Genomic DNA, 19,140 nt, shown 5'->3' with positions numbered 1-19,140 from the left:
AATATTTTCGGTCCACTTAATGTGTTAGGATAGAGTTCGCATATAATGTTCCTTAAAGTCCTTGATATGTCATTTGTGTCCTGTAGGGGGAGCTAAAGATGGCTACAGCTGAGGGTGATTGCAGCCGGGAACGATGCAAGTGCCTGGTTTGCTGGGAGAAAAATGTAAGTGCACATGTAGCAGGATCGACATATGAATAGCCTCTAAAATCGTAGCTTTATGTCGATACGGGTTAGGTATGTCGATATAATAAATAAGTTGCAAACTAAAAAAAGGGGGGGGGGGAGAACAGACAGGTGCTCAATGTAGAGGCACCCTATTAGTGTTACATTACCCATTCTGCTGCTGTGTTATTTGCCGGCCTTGCTCTACCTGCCCATGATGTGGCGTCCCACGTGGGCGGGAGCGGCGGCTTGGAGTTTGAAAAAAAGCGCGGGTATCGATGCAAGTCTGCGAGTGCGAGTGTCTTTTTAATCATATTTCCAAGTGCTGTGATTGCGAACTGAAGGGTGGCGATGCTGCAGGGTCAGACGCGTTTCGAAGCACCGTGCTTCTTCCTCAGTCGCCTGCAGCAGAGTGATATGTCCTGGCTTTTAAAAGTAGAGGTGCTCCACCCCAGGGAGGGAAGGGGAGGGGTGTTTTCCAATTGGTATAAAATGAAGGGGAGTGACAGTAAAAATGTGGAGTGGATGCTGCTGTTTGCAGGGTGTGGTTGCCCATGTTTTTGTACATTCATTTATAGGTGTGTTACTGGTTTGTCAGTTTCTCAGTGTGTGTTATGTGCCAATATGGCAGGGGGTGAGCAATTGTGTATTCATCGGATATTTGATGGAATGGTCATGTCCATCATAAATGATTTGAGACACGTGTGGTATTGGTGCATTATCTGGTGAATGTGCGATTATGGTGAGTGCGATTTTTGTTGAATGTGCGATTTTTCTGCTGCGTTTTTTTGGGTGCGATTTTTGATCTCTTTATAATTTTATCAATAAATTAAAAAAATTTTAATAGCTACAATTATGGTGTGATCATTATATACCACTGCGAGAACACAACCCACACCTATACCACCAATCCCTCAATATTTCCACAAACCACACATATTCAACCCAGATACCGAGTGCCTCCCACATATCTTGCATAAGACCACTGGCTGGTCAACCCATTTAAACTTTGACTTATCTGACCTGCTTTGCATAGCTTTACATTCCTTTTTTGGAGGACACAATAACGCAATCTACCAGGTTATTGTGCCCTGCAAAAAAAAGACATACACATATGGTAAAGCAGGTCAAACGGAGTCCAAAGTTTAATCTTTTGGACTTTTTTCTTCACTAAAGTGAATGGATCTGAAGAGGAATACGTTTCAATACAGTTTTCAGGTAATCAATTATATCAACGGAGCTCAGCAGAGAGCTAAAACATGGTGTGAACAGCCACTTAAAGGGATTATCCAACCCCTATAATGCCCCACAAAATGCCCAGGCACCACATACAGCTTATACTTACACCACTCCCCGGCACCCGCATCTCTCATGATGCCGTACGGTCGCCACTGCATCTCCCCGTCGCGGGGATCAAAATCTCCGGCAAGGGGGCAGCCAACAGCAGGCCACGACGGGGACAAGCCTCCCAAGAGTCACCTGTGATGCTAGGGAGGCTCGTTCCCGTCACGGTGTGCTATTGTTTGATCCCCCGTTGCCAGATGTTTTGAACCGCGCGATGGGGAGATGCAGCCACGGCCGTGCGGGCATCAGGAGCGAAGCGGGTGCCAGGGATGGGGTAAGTATAATCAGTATGCGGTTTTACAAAATATTGGGAATTTGGACTGGCACTCTAAATGTGTGTTTGGATATACCACCACTATAATGCATAGGTCATAAACATTTAATATCAAACAGTTAAAACCACAATCAATAATAAAATGGTGTGCATGCAATAATGTGTGCCTCGAACCAGAGGGGGGGGGGGGGGGGATGGAGATCTAGAATGGCTGATGGGTCCACCCAGATTCAGTGCACTCAAAGTTCCTTAAGAAGATGTTTTGGTAGCTCACAAGTCTGTGTTAAACTAGTGTGTTACACAGTGTTAGAAAGGAGGGCACGTCTCCTATGAATAAAAGTCCACTTATTATCGCATAATTGTGAAAAAGTCTTCCCATATGGTAGCGCCTTATAAAAGGTGGATCCTTGGTTTCTGTAATCCAATTTTTATGACAATGAAAGTCCGGGCTCAATTTCAACAGATGTTTACATGTTGATCCGATGGGAGTAGATAGCTTTCTACTCCCATCGGATCAAAATTAATAAGAGGCCTCTACACAGATGACTACATAGTCCGACTAAATATTCAAATAATTGGAGCGCTCCAACCACAGTAAATACTCTTATCAGACTTACGGCATCAGTTCTCGCGATACTCTGCTGCGAAATACACGTTGAGATCCTTCCGCAAAACCACGTGACACGCCGGCGTGCGTACCAGCGAGCGTGTTGGGATAACGAATACAGCAGCAGAAACAGTATCGGGTATGTAATCGAGCCTAAATCTGAAAGGGGAAGGTAAGATTTATTTACCCATCTACATTGAGTGTGATATCACCTTATATGTAAACATCTGTTGAAATTGAGCCCGGACTTTCATGGTCATAAAAATTGGATTACAGAAACCAAGGATCCACCTTTTATAAGGCGCTACCATATGGGAAGACTTTTTCAAAATTATGCGATAATAAGTGGACTTTTATTCATAGGAGACGTGTCCTCCTTTCTAAGGCCTCATGCACACGACCGTTGTGTGCATCCGTGGCCGTTGTGCCGTTTTCCGTTTTTTTTCGTGGACCCATTGACTTTTAATGGGTCCGTGGAAAAATCGGAAAATGCACCGTTTTGCAGTCGCATCCGTGATCCGTGTTTCCTATCCGTCAAAAAAATAAGACCTGTCCTATTTTTTTGACGGACAACGGTTCACGGACCCATTCAAGTCAATGGGTCCGTGAAAGAACACGGATGCACACAAGATTGGCATCCGCGTCCGTGATCCGTGGCCGTAGGTTACTTTCATACAGACGGATCCGAAGATCCGTCTGCATAAAAGCTTTTTCAGAGATGAGTTTTCACTTCGTGAAAACTCATATCCGACAGTATATTCTAACACAGAGGCGTTCCCATAGTGATGGGGATGCTTCTAGTTAGAATATTCTACGAACTGTGTACATGACTGCCCCCTGCTGCCTGGCAGCACCCGATCTCTTACAGGGAGCTGTGATCTGCACAATTAACCCCTCAGGTGCTGCACCTGAGGGGTTAATTGTGCATATCATAGCCCCCTATAAGAGATCAGGGGCTGCCAGGCAGCAGGGGGCAGACCCCCCTCCCTCCCCAGTTTTAATTTCATTGGTGGCCAGTGCGGCCCCCCCCGGCCCCCCTCCCTCTATTGTAATATCATTGGTGGCCAGTGTGCAGCCTCCCCTTCCCTCTATTGTAACTGGCCACCAATGAAATTAAAACTGGGGAGGGAGGGGGGTCTGCCCCCTGCTGCATGGCAGCCCCTGATCTCTTACAGGGGGCTATGATATGCACAATTAACCCCTCAGGTGCAGCACCTGAGGGGTTAATTGTGCCGATCACAGCCCCCTGTAAGAGATCGGGTGCTGCCAGGCAGCAGGGGGCAGTCATGTACACAGTTCGTAGTATATTCTAACTAGAAGCGTTCCCATCACTATGGGAACGCCTCTGTGTTAGAATATACAGTCGGATATGAGTTTCACGATCTAACTCATATCCGACAGTATATTCTAACATAGAGGCGTTCCCATGGTGATGGGGATGCTTCAAGTTAAAATATACCATCGGATTGGAGAAAATTCCGATCCGATGGTATAATAGGGACTCCTGACTTTACATTGAAAGTCAATAGGAGGCGGATCCGTTTGAAATTGCACCATATTGTGTCAACGTCAAACGGATCCGTCCCCATTGACTTGCATTGTAATTCAGGACGGATCCGTTTGGCTCCGCACGGCCAGGTGGACACCAAAACGACTTTTATTTCATGTCCGTGGATCCTCCAAAAATCAAGGAAGACCCACGGACGAAAAAACGGTCACGGATCACGGACCAACGGAACCCCGTTTTGCGGACCGTGAAAAAATACGGTCGTGTGCATGAGGCCTAACACTGTGTAACACACGAGTTTAACACAGACTTGTGAACTACCAAAACATCTTCTTAAGGAACTTTGAGTGCACTGAATCTGGGTGGCCCCATCAGCCATTCTAGATCTCCATTTCCCCCCCCCCCCCCTCTGGTTCGATGCACACATTATTGCATGCACACCATTTTATTATTGATTGTGGTTTTAACTGTTTGATATTAAATGTTTATGACCTATGCATTATAGTGGTGGTATATCCAAACACACATTTAGAGTGCCAGTCCAAATTCCCAATATTTTGTAAAACTTCTTTCCTGTAAGGGTGAAACAGTGTATGGGACTAGAGCACCTTTTGCTTGATCACATAGGAGTGAGCTATTCCTATTAATCTCATATAATCAGTATGCGGTGCCTGGGAATTCTGTGGGGCATTATAGGGGTTGGATAACCCCTTTAGAGAATAGTTTGAAATTGTGATAAAATATGGTCAACCAGAAAACTGCTTGACCGGCAATAAAGCACATGGATTGCTTTTCACCAGGTAATTTCCATAAAGGGTTCAGTAGGTACATACCAGTAGCCTTTCAAGCCTGTCTTTATTTAGAGCACCCACTGGTTTACTCAGATCTCGAAAGGTTTCAGGAATGGATAAATCTAAAGAAACCAAAGCACATTATCAGTGGAAGGTCTTCTGCTCCGTCTTGTGGTGACCCATACATAATCATGGCTAGTAGTTTGTGATCATCTTACACATGAATAATTCACATCAATGTATTGCATAAATACATGAAGTAAGCAACTCAAAGAGTTCCTGTCATCTCTCCTGAGATGTCTGTTCTAGTAAATATTTGTATTCTTCATGAAATAACAGCCTGCAAGCGCTCGGCTCCTCTCTTATTGTTCCGAGAAAATGATGAATAAATGTACAACTTGGTGTTAACCAGTTGGGGGTGCCCCTACAAACTGGCACAGTCCAATCAGAGCAGACAGTGCCAGACGGTGTAGCCGCACACCCCTCTGACAAAGGGAAAGGCAACAAACTATTTATTTCTAAATATTCAAGAGGAATAACAGAGGAACGGCACAACACAGGGTTATGAGAAAAATGATGCTCCAGAATTGCTCTTTCATGCATTTACTAAAACAGACGTGCAGTGCATGGATGTCGCTGGGAGTCGCCCGTGCTGCGCAACCAGCCCTATGCTGTGGGTTCCCTATGTGAGAAAACGAGATTTTGTGAAACTCGCCTGTAAAATCTGCTTCTCGCTTGATTCATTGGGGAACACAGACCATGGGTATAGCTGCTTGCTGCAACTAGGAGGCGACACTAGGCTGAAAACTGTTAGCTCCTCCTCTGCCAGCTATACCCCCTCGCCAGGAGAGAGCCTTCAGTTTGTGCAAAAGCAGTAGGAGAAGCAGAAGGATAAAAACAACATCAACCAACTCCACGGTCAACGGACCCAAATGGGGTGGGTGCAGTGTCCCCCAATGAATCAAGCAAGAAACAGATTTTACAGGTGAGTTCACAAAATCTCGTTTTCTCACATATCATTGGAAGACACAGACCATGGGACGTCCTAAAGCAGTCCCTGGGGAGGGAACACAAAACAGAGTGAAGAAGGTAGAGAACCTCGTGACAGTCATCACACTGCAGCCTGCAAGACCAGGCGGCCCAGAGCGGCGTCCGCAGAAGCGAGAGTGTGAACCCTGTAAAACTTTGCAAAAAAGTGTGGAGGGAAGACCAGGTCGCGGCTTTACACAACTGAGCCGCCGACGCCTGGTGGAAGTGAGCCCAGGAGGATCCAAGTGCCCTGGTAGAGTGAGCCGTGATCCCTGGAGGGGGCGTCCTGTCCTGAACGCGGTAACATTCCAAAATAGTGGAGCGAATCCACTGGGAGATAGTCACCTTTGAAGCCGGCACCTTTGAAGCCGGCAAACCCTTCCTAGACCCCTCCGGAAGGACGAACAATGCGTCCGTGCGCCGAAAGGGAGCCACGGCCGAAAGGTAAATCCACAGAGCCCGCACCACATCTAGACGGTGTAACGACACCTCTCTCGGATGGGAGGGCCCAAGGCAAAAGGACGGCAGAACAATGTCCTCATTGCGGTGAAAATCTGACACTACCTTGGGCAAAAAGGAAGGGACCGGACGGAGGACCACCTTGTCCTGATGAAAGACCAGGAATGGTTCACGGCATGACAGAGCTGCCAACTCTGAAACCTTGCGTATGGATGTGATGGCCACCAGGAACGACCGCATCGGAAAAACCCCGCTGCTTCAAAAGGAAGGTTTCAAGAGCCACGTCGTCAAACGAAGAGTATCTAAACTCGGGTGGACGACGGGCCCTTGTGACAGAAGATCGGGTCTGAGAGGGAGCGGGAACGGAACGTCCCCTAGTAGGAGGACAAGATCCGAGTACCATGCCAGGCGCGGGCAGTCTGGAGCGATTAACAGGGTCTGAACGCCCTCCCACTTGATCCGGTGGAGGATCCGAGGCAGGAGAGACAACGGCGGAAAGACAGAGGAACGTTAATCCGTCCCACGGTGCCACGAGCGCGTCCACTCCGCAAGCTGCGAGATCCCTTGCGCGGGCGAAGTAGCACGGAAGCTTGTGATTGAGGCCGGAAGCCATCAGATCCACGTCTGGCCGTCCCCAGCGATGACCGAGAGCATCAAATATTTCCGGATGGAGAGACCATTCCCCGGGATCTATTGTCGTCCGGCTCAGGAAATCCGCCGTCCACGCCGGGAATGTGGACACGCCAACAGGGCCGGAACATGGGCCTCCGCCCACCTGAGAATCCTCGCTGCCTCCGACATGGCGTTCGAGTTGCGAGTCCTCCCCTGATGGTTGACATATGCCACCGCTGTGGCATTGTCCGACTGGACTCTGACATGAAGGCCCCGCAGGAGGGGAGACCAATGGCGCAGAGAGAGGAAAATTGCACAAAGCTCCAGGACATTGATGGATAGTCTGGACTCAGACGGAGACCATACGCCCTGGGCCGTCCGAGTGCCGAAGACTCCTCCCCAACCCTGAAGACTGGCGTTGGTCGTAATGACCGTCCATCTGATCGGAAGAAAAGACTTTCCCATCTCCAGGAGAGTTGGGGAGAGCCACCAATGGAGGTCCGACCAAACTTGTTGAGGAAGGGAAAATCTACAATCCAAGGACTCCTGGGACTTGTCCCAGGTCGAGAGAATCGCTCGCTGTAAAGACCGGGTGTGAAATTGGGCGAATGGTACCGCCTCGAACGAGGCTACCATAAGGCCCAACACTCGCATACAAGTCCGGATGGAGACTGTGCGCTGCCGAAGCAAGCGGAGCACCGCGCTGCGAAGGTCCTTCACCTTGTCCGCTGGAAGACGGACCCGAGCTGCTCCGGAGTCCAGAATCATACCGAGGAACCGAATCCGAGGAGGACGGGACAAGGGAGGATTTCCGAAGGTTCACTAGCCACCCAAAGCGAGCGAGAGTGTCCAAGATGATCTGCAGACTCTCCTCGCACTGCCGGAATGAGGACGCTTTGATGAGAATGTCGTCCAGGTACAGAATGGGGACGCAATGGGGGACGTGCAGGTAGGCGTCCTGGATATCCACGGAAGTTAACCATTCCCCTTGCACCAAGGAAGCTATCATGGAGCGAAGAGACTCCATGCGAAAACGGTGCACACGAAGGTAACGGTTTAACCTCTTGAGGTCCAACACCGGGCGGACCGCTCCCTCCTTCTTGGGCACCGTGAAGAGGTTGGAGTAAAAACCGGAAAAACGCTCCCTTGCCGGAACCAGCAGATCTTGAACCGCTTGAAAGAAGGCTCCTGCACGAGAAGGCTCTCTGTGGGGACGGGACAGAAAAAAACGGTTTGGAGGCATGGATTGGAACTCCAACTTGTAGCCCAAAGTGACTACCTCGAGTGCCCAGGCGTCTGAGTCGTGGGCCTGCCAAACCTCCTGAAAATGAGGGGATTGCTTGCCAGAGGAAGAGCGCTGAGGCTGCGCTCGGGAAAGCCAGGTGGGCTGTGGCTTGAATGAAGGCTTCCGCCGTTGCTCTTGGGTGGGCTGCCTCGCATTTGAGGGAGAAACCGGGCGGGTGCCCGTGAAGCGGCGAAAGGACTGGCGAGGCGCAGAAGGACGTGGTCGGAAAGAACGCTTGGGTTTGGGCTGTGGAAGATGGGTGCTTTTGCCACACGTGGCCTCAGAAATGATTTTGTCAAGTTTGGGCCCAAAAAGACGAGAACCAGCGAAGGGAAGGGAGAGAAGGGAACGTTTGGAGGAAGAATCGGCCTGCCAGGGCTTTAACCAGAGTTCCCGTCGAATAGAGATGGCAAAAGCAGAGGACCGCGCGACCATGGAACCCGTGTCCAGGGCCGCCTCACAAAGGTACTTCCCCGCCTGGGATATCTGGGCCGCCAGAGCCTGGAGGTTTGTGCGGGAAAGGTCCGAATCTAAATCTTGATGTAAGCGCAGGGCCCATTCGGAAACCACCTTTGCCACCCACGCTGAAGCGAAAAAGGGACGGAGTGCCGAATCGGTGGCAGAAAAAAATAAATAGACTTCGCCATCCATTCGACCCGTCGGTCTACGGGGTCCTGCAGAGAGAAGCCGTCCGCAACCGGAATAGTGGTATTCTTGGCCAGGCGAGCCACCGGCGGGTCCACCTTTTCAGGGGGGGAAGACCACTTACCCACCCAATCTGGGGGGAACGGATAAAGAAGATCCAGCCGCTTCGGGATCAGGAAACGTGAACCTGGCTGTTCCCATGCTTTAGTGTTGAGGACGGAAAAATCGTCATATACTGGGAACGACTTGGGAGCCTGTTTGCTACGCAGGAAAGAAACTCCCTGGTGACTGGAAGAGGGGCCCTCCTCTTGAAGCTGAAAGGTGTCCCGGATTGCCGAAACCAGACTGTCCACTAAGGCGGCCATCTGGGATGAGCGGTCCGGATCCAGGTCCGTGTCCGACTCGGCGAGTTCTCCTCCGGACGAATGGTCTCCAACCAACGAGGGCGCCCTGGACAGCGAACTGGGGAAGGGGGGGGGGGGGGGGAGAAGGCGATGCATCCGAGGAGGAGTGGCGGTCCTGCCTGGGACGCTTGCTGGGGTGCCTGCTCCTGAATGGTGCGCCCTGGGAGAGAGCAGGTTGCGCAGGTGACGACGTCCCCACCAAGCGACGCATTAAGGAAAGGGTGGATTGGGAGATCTTAGACAGGTCAGTCACCGCCCGGGACAGGGATTTGGCCCATTCCAGTTCCATACTTCCAGCAGAAGGGTGCACGTCAGTGGACTGTGACTGAGGTGGCACGCTCTGGGTGGCCTGGCATGAGGCACAGAGGGGATTCGCTTGACCCCTAGGAAACTTCACATTGCATGAAGTGCAGGCATAATGGGTAGCCCTACCAAGGACCTGGGGCGCGGGATCCGCTGGGTCCGACATGACCGAGAGCAGGGAGCCAGAGAAGGTATAGAGGAGGGGAGCAGCGCTGGTCCTACCAGAGTGGCGCAGAGTAACCCTTGGAACGTGTCCCCTGGGGCAGGAATGCGCGGGGAGGCGATCTGCAGCGAGAAGGACGATCCTCTCAGGGTGGAAAACATGTGCACTGCCTCTGTACTTCCGGAAGGAGCAGGCAGGACAGGGGAGCGCGGCGGGAAAATTAGGCTCCACCCCCCTCCAGCCGCCAGGCGGAAGAGTTAACCCTTTCCCTCACTGACCGCCGGCGCGAAGCCCCCCCCCCCGCCAAGCTGCCAAGAGGCACAGAGGGGGTTTATGAATGGGAGATGTCTCCCAGGGCGATCGCTGAGGCCGCAGAGGGGAAGGCCGCCGCATAGGAACGCTCTCGCTGCCGATTTAACCCCCCCGTGCCGGCGGTGCACAGGCGGGGAGGTGCGATGCAGGAAGTCCCCAGGTACAAAGATCGTGCTCCAAGTCCATATTGTCATGAGAGTCCAGCCCCTGGTGACACACAGAACACAGAGAGACATACTTACCTGTCTTCATCTGTGTTCTTCGCCCATCAGATACAGACCAGCGGTGCCACCTCTTCAGTCCCTGGCACAAGTGACAGGGACCGGATTGGAGGGCGGGAATAGGTGGCCCCATGGCTGGCGGGAGCAGGACGGTCAAGCCCTCCTGGTCCACTTTGTCTTCTTGTGGGGGGCAAAGCGGCGAAATAAAAGCACCGGTCAGCCCCCCCAGGGATGCAGAGCTCTTAGTAGCCCTGGACCCCCAACCTAAAAGAGAAAATAAAAATAAAAAAATCTTTAAAAAATAAAATAGCAGCCACCCTGCAAAGGGGTCTGCCTTCTACGACACTAAGCTAAAAACTGAAGGCTCTCTCCTGGCCGGAGGGAGTATAGCTGGCGGAGGAGAAGCTAACAGTTTTCAGCCTAGTGTCGCCTCCTAGTGGCAGCAAGCAGCTATACCCATGGTCTGTGTCCCCCAATGATATAAGCGAGAAAAGGGCATTTCAAATGTTTGTCATTGTCACATATTCTCCCTTCAGCTTTCTTTCTGGTAGACTTGGGCCATCCACACAGGCAGGCAAAATGATGAGGTGATGGCAACAGTAAAATCAGATGCTTTATAAATGTGAATTATTTAGTATTTCAAAGTTTCTTACATCGCATAAGAACGTTTTTACTCAGCCTGGTAAGTTTTAGTTTTTGTTTTTTTTGTAAAAGGGAGTGAAATCAAATAAGCCTAAATATTCAGAGGTAGATCCCATATTGGTACATACAGTAACTTAGCAGACTTGCCACTCAGGACCCTAGGAAAACTGGGTGACAGTCACAATGGGAAATATAATACAGGCCATATTACAAGGGAACAACATAGTTAGCTTTTATTCCTGCAAATATCTTGCAGACTTAAGCAGACAAATAAAAGTAAAACTTAAAGGGGTTGTGCCATGGAAAATATTCTACATTTTTCAAACCAGCCCCTGGATCGGAAAACTTTTGTATTTGCATGTAATTAAACATTTATTATAGCTACTGAGTTATTCACTGAAATCTGCATAGCGCCACCTGCTGTTTGCTTGTTTTTTAATTCCTCTGTCCTGCTCACTAAGATGGAAGCACATGCTCAGTACCATCATTCAACCGCCACCAGCTGCAGCAGAAAGGACATACCCCCTAAGCTACTAGCTTGAAATAAATCTAGCAGAGCAATTGGGTCAATGAATAGGCAGATCTCTGGATCCATGTGAGGTACAGGGCTGGTTCTAAGTTTGTAAGAACAAGACTGTCATGTACTATAGGGTATCAGATTTTCATGTTTACATTAATCATGGGATAACCCCTTTAAAAAGCACCTGTTGGCAGGATCAACTCTATTAACCCGGGCATACTGCCTGGTCAGGTTGATCCTGCTTATTAGAATGATAAAAATGGATAGATTATCAGCATCTGATCGGCGGGGGTCCGACACCCGGGACCCCTGCCGATCAGCTGTTTGAGAAGGCAGCGGCACTGGCAGTAGCGCCGCGGCCTTCTCACTGTTTATCGCAGGCCCAGTGACGTCAAAACTAGTATCAATGGCCTGGGCTGGGCTAAGCTGTTCATTTGAATGGAGATTAGCCACGCCTAGGCCATTGATACTAGTCATGACGTCACTGGGCTTGCAGTAAACAGCAAGAAGGCCGCAGCGCTACTGCCAGTGCCGCTGCCTTCTCAAACTGCTGATCGGCAGGGGTTCCCGGGTGTTGGACCCCCGCCGATCAGATGCTGATAATCTATCCAGAGGATAGATCATCTGTTTAAAAAAAACTGCAGAACCCCTTTAATACAAATGAGGGCTTCGGTGCACTGAGGGCCATGGCCAGCACTAGAAAACTGAGGTGCACTGAGGGGGGACAGAGACTCAAATTTCCAGTGCTGGCCATGCCCCTCAGGAAGGTATAACGTGAAGAAGGCTTCAGAGTGTAAAAAGCTAAATAATGTGGATGAAATGGTTATACTCAATTGAGAGCTAGTGTAGTCTGCGATGATCCATGGAAACACAGGGTATTGGGAAAGGTCATTGCAGCTCCGATCTGCCAGGTTATTGAGATGTAAAAGATACTGGTAATTGGATATTTGGCCCATCTGCCACTGAAGCATGTAGCTGTCTGCTGTCTGCTCCGTCACATGATTCTCTGCAGGAAACCAGACACAACTATTAGTTTCAATGTCATCTCCATTGACAGAATTTTACACCGAATGAGCAAAAACATCAGCATATAATAAAATAACTAAATTATATAATATGAAACACATGGTAGCATACAAAAAAAAAAAAAAAAAAAAAATAGAATGAAATTTCACCCTAGATAAAGAAAAACGGTGGAATGAATTGTGTGAAGAACCGTATAGCCTTTGGAAAAGTAATGTACTTCATCCTTCACGAACATGACAGCAGTCACTGGATGTACTTTCTGAGAAATTGCATCTGGTTGTCGTAATGGATTATAACAACATTATCTATCTATTTACACACAGCGTTTGTGAAAATCTTAGTAAATGAATAAAGAAACTTGAGAGAAAAGGAAAAAAACATAAAAAACAAACCTAGATAAGCAGCAATATAGTAGTACACCCCATCACGATCTTTATGGTTGTAAAATTTGAGGTATATATCTGAGCACGGGTCATTTTCAGTACAAAACACTTCCAGGCCCTAAAAGGCATTAAAACTATTAAAATCATGTAGTATTACATCATGTAGTATTATAAAAGGGGGTTGTCACAACTAAACCACAGAATCTCTATAGAAGATACATATATAATTCTATAGCTAAGAATATAGAAGACTATGGACACCTTGATATGTTAAAAAAATATTTCTTGAATAAAAGAAAACTTTGCATTACAGGGCGTTGGGTACTGTCACACTAGCGTTAAAGGGGTATTCCCATCTCAGTGATCATAGTTTAAGTTAATAAATATTGAGCATTTTTGTAAATCTATCATTTTTGTAAATTTAGGGTTCCCCCTAAAATTTGTTGCCTCCTACCTCATTGTATATGTTTAGTATCCCATGGATACAGCCACCTCTTGGCTATCGCATCCATGGGCCGCGCTTGCGCAGAAGAACTAGCTACCTCCAGTGCCCGGCCTCTCCATGTCATCAAGAACGAGCACGGCGCAGGGCGGCCGCGCATGCGCAGAAGCCCATTCCCTAGTGCTGCAGCCAAAACAGAGCCGCGCGTGCGCGGCTCAACTTTAGCAGCGGCACCAAGAAACACATATCCGCGCATGCGCGGCCGCCCCGAAGACTGCCAAACTACAGAGGAGCGCGAGGACGTGCCGGAGAAGGATCGAAGGCAAGTTCAAAAGAGGTGAGTATTATTTTTTATTAAAATACTATATGCACCACCAAATCCATCAACGATATAACATTATAACAATATATGATAATAAAAGAGAATCAACTGGAAGACAAATATGGGGATACCCAGGTGTCATCAGTGTTATGTATTTGTGTCCCACAGAGCTATATTATCAATTTAAAACATGTCAAGGAGGTGACAGACCCCCTTTAAAAGCAGAAACATTCTGACCAAATTATTATCCCTTTTTCTTGTCAGGGTCTTCACGTCCAATTACACCATTACCCAACAGCTACTTATCACTTGTCTTACCAGAGGCATCAGCATATGTCTCCTTTTATATATTCGACGAATGTCAGCCAGGCTAATTTGAACTACAGGTTTCTAAAGAAAATTAGAAAAATAAATAAATATATATAAAAAAAATAATAATGCAATTTGGCATCATATGTTTTACAAAGGTCTTAAATTGGCCATACACATGAGGCAATGATCAGCCACACTGCGACCGATCAGTTGTCCTTGGGATCGTTTGTACGAATGATTCTGCCATCAGCATGCCAGACTGAAGGCTGTATTACACGGGAAGATTTTCTGCCAGATGATAGCTAACGACCGTTCTTAGGAGCGCTTGTTAGTGAGGATCTGGCAGTGTAATACTTCCGGCAATCGTGATCTTTCAGCATGCCAAAACAGCACGATCTGCTGCCGGCAACCAACTAGACGGCATGGGGACGAGTGATGGAATAATGATTGCTCCTCCTCATACTGTGGAGAAGATCACTGCATGTAATAGCTGCGGTCTCCTTCGCTACCAAGCAAGAGATTGCCAGGAAGGAACGCTTCCCTCCTGATAATCGCCTGTGTGATCACTGACTCCGTTACTTGAACACTATAGCTAATGACCGGTCGACTTCAGTCTTATGTGTACGGCTTCACTACAAAGTGTGGGTACAAATACAAGCTCGATACAAATTCTCCACATTACAACTACATACAAGTTAGAACCATGTTGATTAAGTACATGATCTATATGGTGTGATATAGTTCCTAGAACTAATGAAAAGTGTTATGGTATAACTTTATAAAAATGAGGAAATCCATCTCTAAGATTTAGTACAGGTCACTAGAAGGCCTCATGTACACGACCGTTTGTATTTATCCGTCCGCAAAAAATACGGATGACTTCCGTGTGCTTTCCGTATTTCGCGGAACGGAACAGCCGGCCCCTGATAGAACAGTCCTATCCTAGTCCGTAATTTTTGGCGGAACGGAAATACGGACATCCGGAAACAGAATGCACACGGAGTAACTTCTGTTTTTTTTTTTGCGGACCCATTGAAATGAAAAAAAGCATTCGTGTGCATGAGGCCTTAAACTAGTGTACCACCAAAGAGAACTTTGCAACATTTTTAGGCAGATTCCTCTATATCTGTTCAACATAAAAAAATAAAGATTAAGCCCTGATATTTCTGATCCGCACAAGAAAGGTTGCTTTAAAATTTTTTGGTCAGTTATTAATTAGGGAAAGTTTTATTTTATGCAGCCTTGAACTTAAATAACAAAACTGGATGTTCTGTAAATGAATCTCTGGGCAGAATCAAGTTGATGACATCTTCAGTGGTGCATTGGTGTCTAGATCCATCACTTAAAAGGGTTTTCCAGGATTATTATTTTTTTTTACTGACGACCTCTGGATAGGTCATCAGTATCTGATCAGTGGGTGTCCAACATCCGGGACCCCTGCCGATCAGCTGTTTTGAGAAAGCAGTGGCTCTCTTTCACAGCTTAACAAGCACAGCACCGTACATTGTATAGCGGCTGTCATTGGTATAGCGCTCAGCCCCAGTCACTTTAATAGGGTTGGGCTGTTCCTAGGCCACAAGACACACGAACGTGTCATCGCTGGCCTAGAAAAGGAGATTTTTGTATAACTTACCAGTAAAATCTCTTTCTCGCTCTTCATTGAGGGACACAGGAACCGTGGGTATAGCTATGTCCTCTAGGAGGCGTTGACACTAGATAAAGCTGTTAGCTCCTCCCCTTGCAGCTATACCCCCTCCAGCCTGGAGAGAGAGCTTCAGTTTGTGTACAAGCAGTAGGAGAAGCAAGCCAACCAAGAAAAAACATGGATCATCAACCATGCCGAAAACCCAACGGGGTTCTAACTAGCAACAGCCACAACTGTGGTTGAACAACAATACTGGGTGGGTGCCGTGTCCCCCAATGAAGAGCGAGAAAGAGATTTTACTGGTAAGTTATACAAAAATCTCCTTTTCTCACCCATATTCATTGGGGGACACAGGAACCGTGGGATGTCCAAAAGTAGTCCACAGGGAGGGAAAAACCACAGACCCATGGAAGCAAGTGTCCCTGCAGGCATCTAAGAAACTGCAGCCTGCAAGACCATGCGCCCTAAGGCAGGGTTAGCCGATGCATAGGTAAAATTTTGTGAATGTATCTAAGGAGGACCAAGTAGCCGCCTTACACAACTGTGCAGCTGAAGCTCGATTCCTCCGAGCCCAAGATGTGCCCACCGCTCTGGTGGTGTGAGTCGTGACACCTAAGGGCGGAACCCTGTCCCGGGTGCGGTATGCCTCTGCAATTGCAGCCCGAATCCAACGTGCGATTGCCACCTTGGAGGCCGCCAATCCCTTGCGAGGACCCTCCGAAATGACAAAAAGGGAGTCCGTACGGCGAAAGGGAGAGGTGGCTGCTAAATAGATCTTCAGAGCGCTGACAATATCCAAATGGTGCAACTCCTTTCCCTTAGGGTGTGAAGGAGAGGGACACAGTGAGGGAAGGACAATTTCCTCGTTGATATGGAAGTCGGTGACCTCCTTCGGAAGAAAGGAAGGAACGGGCCGGAGAACCGCTTTATCCTTATGAAGAACCAGGAAGGGTTCTCTGCAAGAGAGCGCCACCAACTCGGACACTCGTCTGATGGAAGTGATAGCTACAAGGAAAACCACCTTCCAGGACAGGAGTCGGAGAGAAATCTCCCGCAGAGGCTCAAAGGAGGAAGCCTGGAGCGCTAAGAGGACGGTACGAAGGAACCATATGTGCCACTCCCTGAAGAAAAGTCCTTACAGGCCCGAGGGCTCTGGAAAAAAAAATTTAAGCGCTGAGACCTGACCCTTCAAAGAGTTAAAGGGCCAAACCAAGGTCCAACCCTGATTGAAGAAAGGACAGGACCGTGGGGAGAGAAAAATGAAGAGGAGGAATGTTTCGGTTTTCACAGAAACCCAGGAAGGCCCTACAGGTCCTGTAATAGATTCTGGACGAAGCAGGCTTCCTAGCCTGAATCATAGTGCGGATAACCTCCACCGAAAAACCTCTTCGCTTTAGAATGGCGGTTTCAATGGCCACGCCATCAAACGAAGAGACCTAAAATGCTGAGGGAAGACCGGTCCCTACGAAAGCAGGTCGTCTCTGAGTAGCAGTGACCAAGGAACGTCTCCCAGAAGGAGAACGAGGTCGGCGTACCACGCGCGACGGGGCCAATCTGGGGCGACTAGGATCGTCGGAATGCCCTCCATCCTGATTTTCCATAGAATCCTGGGCAGGAGGGGGAAGGGGGGGAAACACATAAAGGAGGGAGAACCCCTGCCAAGAGGAGATCAGGGCGTCCACGCCACAAGCCTCCAGATCCCTTTGCGCGGAAGAGGAAGGTGGGAAGCTTCGGACGGATTCTTGAGGCCATCAAGTCCACGTTGGGACGACCCCCAACAGAGACAGATCGCCTCGAATACCTCCGGGTGTTGAGACCACTCACCCGGATCTATCGTGGTCCTGCTGAGGAAGTCCGCAGTCCAGTTCTCCACACCCGGGATGTAGATCGCTGAAATTGCCGGAACATGGGCCTCCGCCCACCGTAAGATCTCTGCAGATTCCTGCCTCACCGCGAGGCTGAGTGTTCTCCCCTGGTGGTTGATATACGCCACCGCCGTGGCGTTGTCCAACTGGATTCTAACGGGGCGACCCCTCAGGAGTTGGGTCCAGTGCCGGAGGGACAGAAGAATCACCCTGAGCTCTAGGATATTGATCGGGAGCTTGGACTCCGACCGAGACCATGTGCCTTGGACTGTCCTGGGAGGGAACACCCCTCCCCAACCCAGTTGACTGGCATCGGTGGTAACAACTGTCCAGGAGATCGGAAGGAAGGACCTTCCCAGAACTGGAACCGAAAGCCACCAACTAAAGGGACGACCTCACCTCAGGAGAAAGGCGGATAGGATAGTCCAGGCTCTCTGAAGATTGTCCCAGGAGGACAGGATCGCTCTCTGGAACGTGCAAGAGTGGAACAGGGCAAAGGGAATCGCCTCGAAACAGGCGACCATCTTCCCTAACGTCCTCATGCAGAGTCGAATGGACGGACGTCTGCAGTAGAGAAGAACCCTCACGGAACGGTGTAAAGCCAGTCGATTGTCGGGAGGAAGGCGAATCCATGCCACGTCAGTGTCTATAAGCATACCCAGAAAGACCAATTGTCTGGAGGGTGTCAGACATTACTTTTGCAGCTGGACCAACCACCCGAGGCGTGCCAGGGCGTCCAGCGTGATCTGTACACTGTTCGATGCCTGAGCAAAGGAGGGGGCCTTGATGAGGATGTCGTCCAGATAAGGCATAAGGAAGATGCCTCTGGAACGGAGCAGGGCGAGAAGAGGGCCCAGGATCTTTGTGAAGACCTGAGGTGCGGTTGCCAGACCGAACGGGAAGGTGACAAACTGGTAATGATAGTCTCCTATCGCGAACCTCAGGAAGCGCTGGCGAGTCCGCGCGATGGGAACGTGGAGGTACGAGTCCTGGATATCTATGGCCGAAAGCAATTCCCCCTGCTCCAGAGAAGCAATTACGGAACGAAGGGATTCCATCCGAAACCGCTGGAGACGGAGGAACTGATTTAAGAACTTGAGGTCCATGATGGGGCGCACAGAGCCCTCCTTTTTGGGGACCACAAAAAGATTGAAATAGAACCCTTTGAACCTTTCTGATGGGGAAACAGGAGAGATGACTCCCCGATCCAGAAGAGACTGATTGGCCTGGGAGAAGGTGGCAGCCCCCTCGGGGGCCCGTGGAAGACAGGATTGAAAAAATCTGTCTGGGAGAAGAGACAAACTCGATCACGTATAGCGAGGATACAATCTCGAGTGCCCAAGCATCGGAGACATGGGCCCGCCAGACGTCCTGGAAGAGGAGGCGGCGGCCCCCACACTGTTGGGCGGGGGTGCACCTTCAGGCTGAGGACTGCTTAGCCTCAGGAGGTTGAGCGGCCTGAGGTCTGGGACGCCAGGAGGGTTGTGCCCGAAAGGACGGTTTCTTACGTCGATCTTGAGAAGTAAACCCGCCTCCCCTGGTGGAAGAACCCATCGCGGGGCGGGAACCAGCGAATCGACGAAAGGGTCTGCCACGTGAGGAACCCCTAACGTGAGAGACCCTCTTGACTCTAAGCTGTGGAAGATGGGTGCTCTTGCCCCCCGTGGCCTCAGAAATAATTTCATCCAGCAGAGAACCAAAAAGACGGGCGTCGGCAAAGGGAAGTCCGACTAAAGAACGCTTGGAAGTCGCGTCCGCTGCCCGCACCTTCAGCCAAAGCTCGCGGCGTAAAGGTGACTGCAAGCACTGAAGAGTGAGCGATAAGGGCGTCAGCGTCCGGGGAAGCCTCGCAGAGGAACTTCC

The 19,140-nt window shown here is 49.4% G+C and overlaps 1 protein-coding gene across 1 annotated transcript in view; it reads right to left on the bottom strand.

Annotated features, from left to right (window-relative positions):
- Positions 1 to 19,140, bottom strand: part of NSMAF (neutral sphingomyelinase activation associated factor) — a 116,539-nt gene that overhangs the window by 63,266 nt on the left and 34,133 nt on the right. The window contains exons 11-14 of the mRNA XM_040433691.1: positions 13,774 to 13,845; positions 12,701 to 12,809; positions 12,112 to 12,288; positions 4,730 to 4,809 (exon numbers count right to left, since the gene is read on the bottom strand). Coding sequence (XP_040289625.1) covers positions 4,730 to 4,809; positions 12,112 to 12,288; positions 12,701 to 12,809; positions 13,774 to 13,845 — 438 coding nt within the window. The remainder of the gene's footprint in view (positions 1 to 4,729; positions 4,810 to 12,111; positions 12,289 to 12,700; positions 12,810 to 13,773; positions 13,846 to 19,140) is intronic.

The sequence above is a fragment of the Bufo bufo genome, chromosome 5 (assembly GCF_905171765.1).
Source record: "Bufo bufo chromosome 5, aBufBuf1.1, whole genome shotgun sequence".
NCBI classification, from domain to species: domain Eukaryota; kingdom Metazoa; phylum Chordata; class Amphibia; order Anura; family Bufonidae; genus Bufo; species Bufo bufo.
The sequence above is the reverse complement of the archived record's forward strand: the minus strand, read 5'-3'. Positions and strand labels throughout refer to the sequence as shown.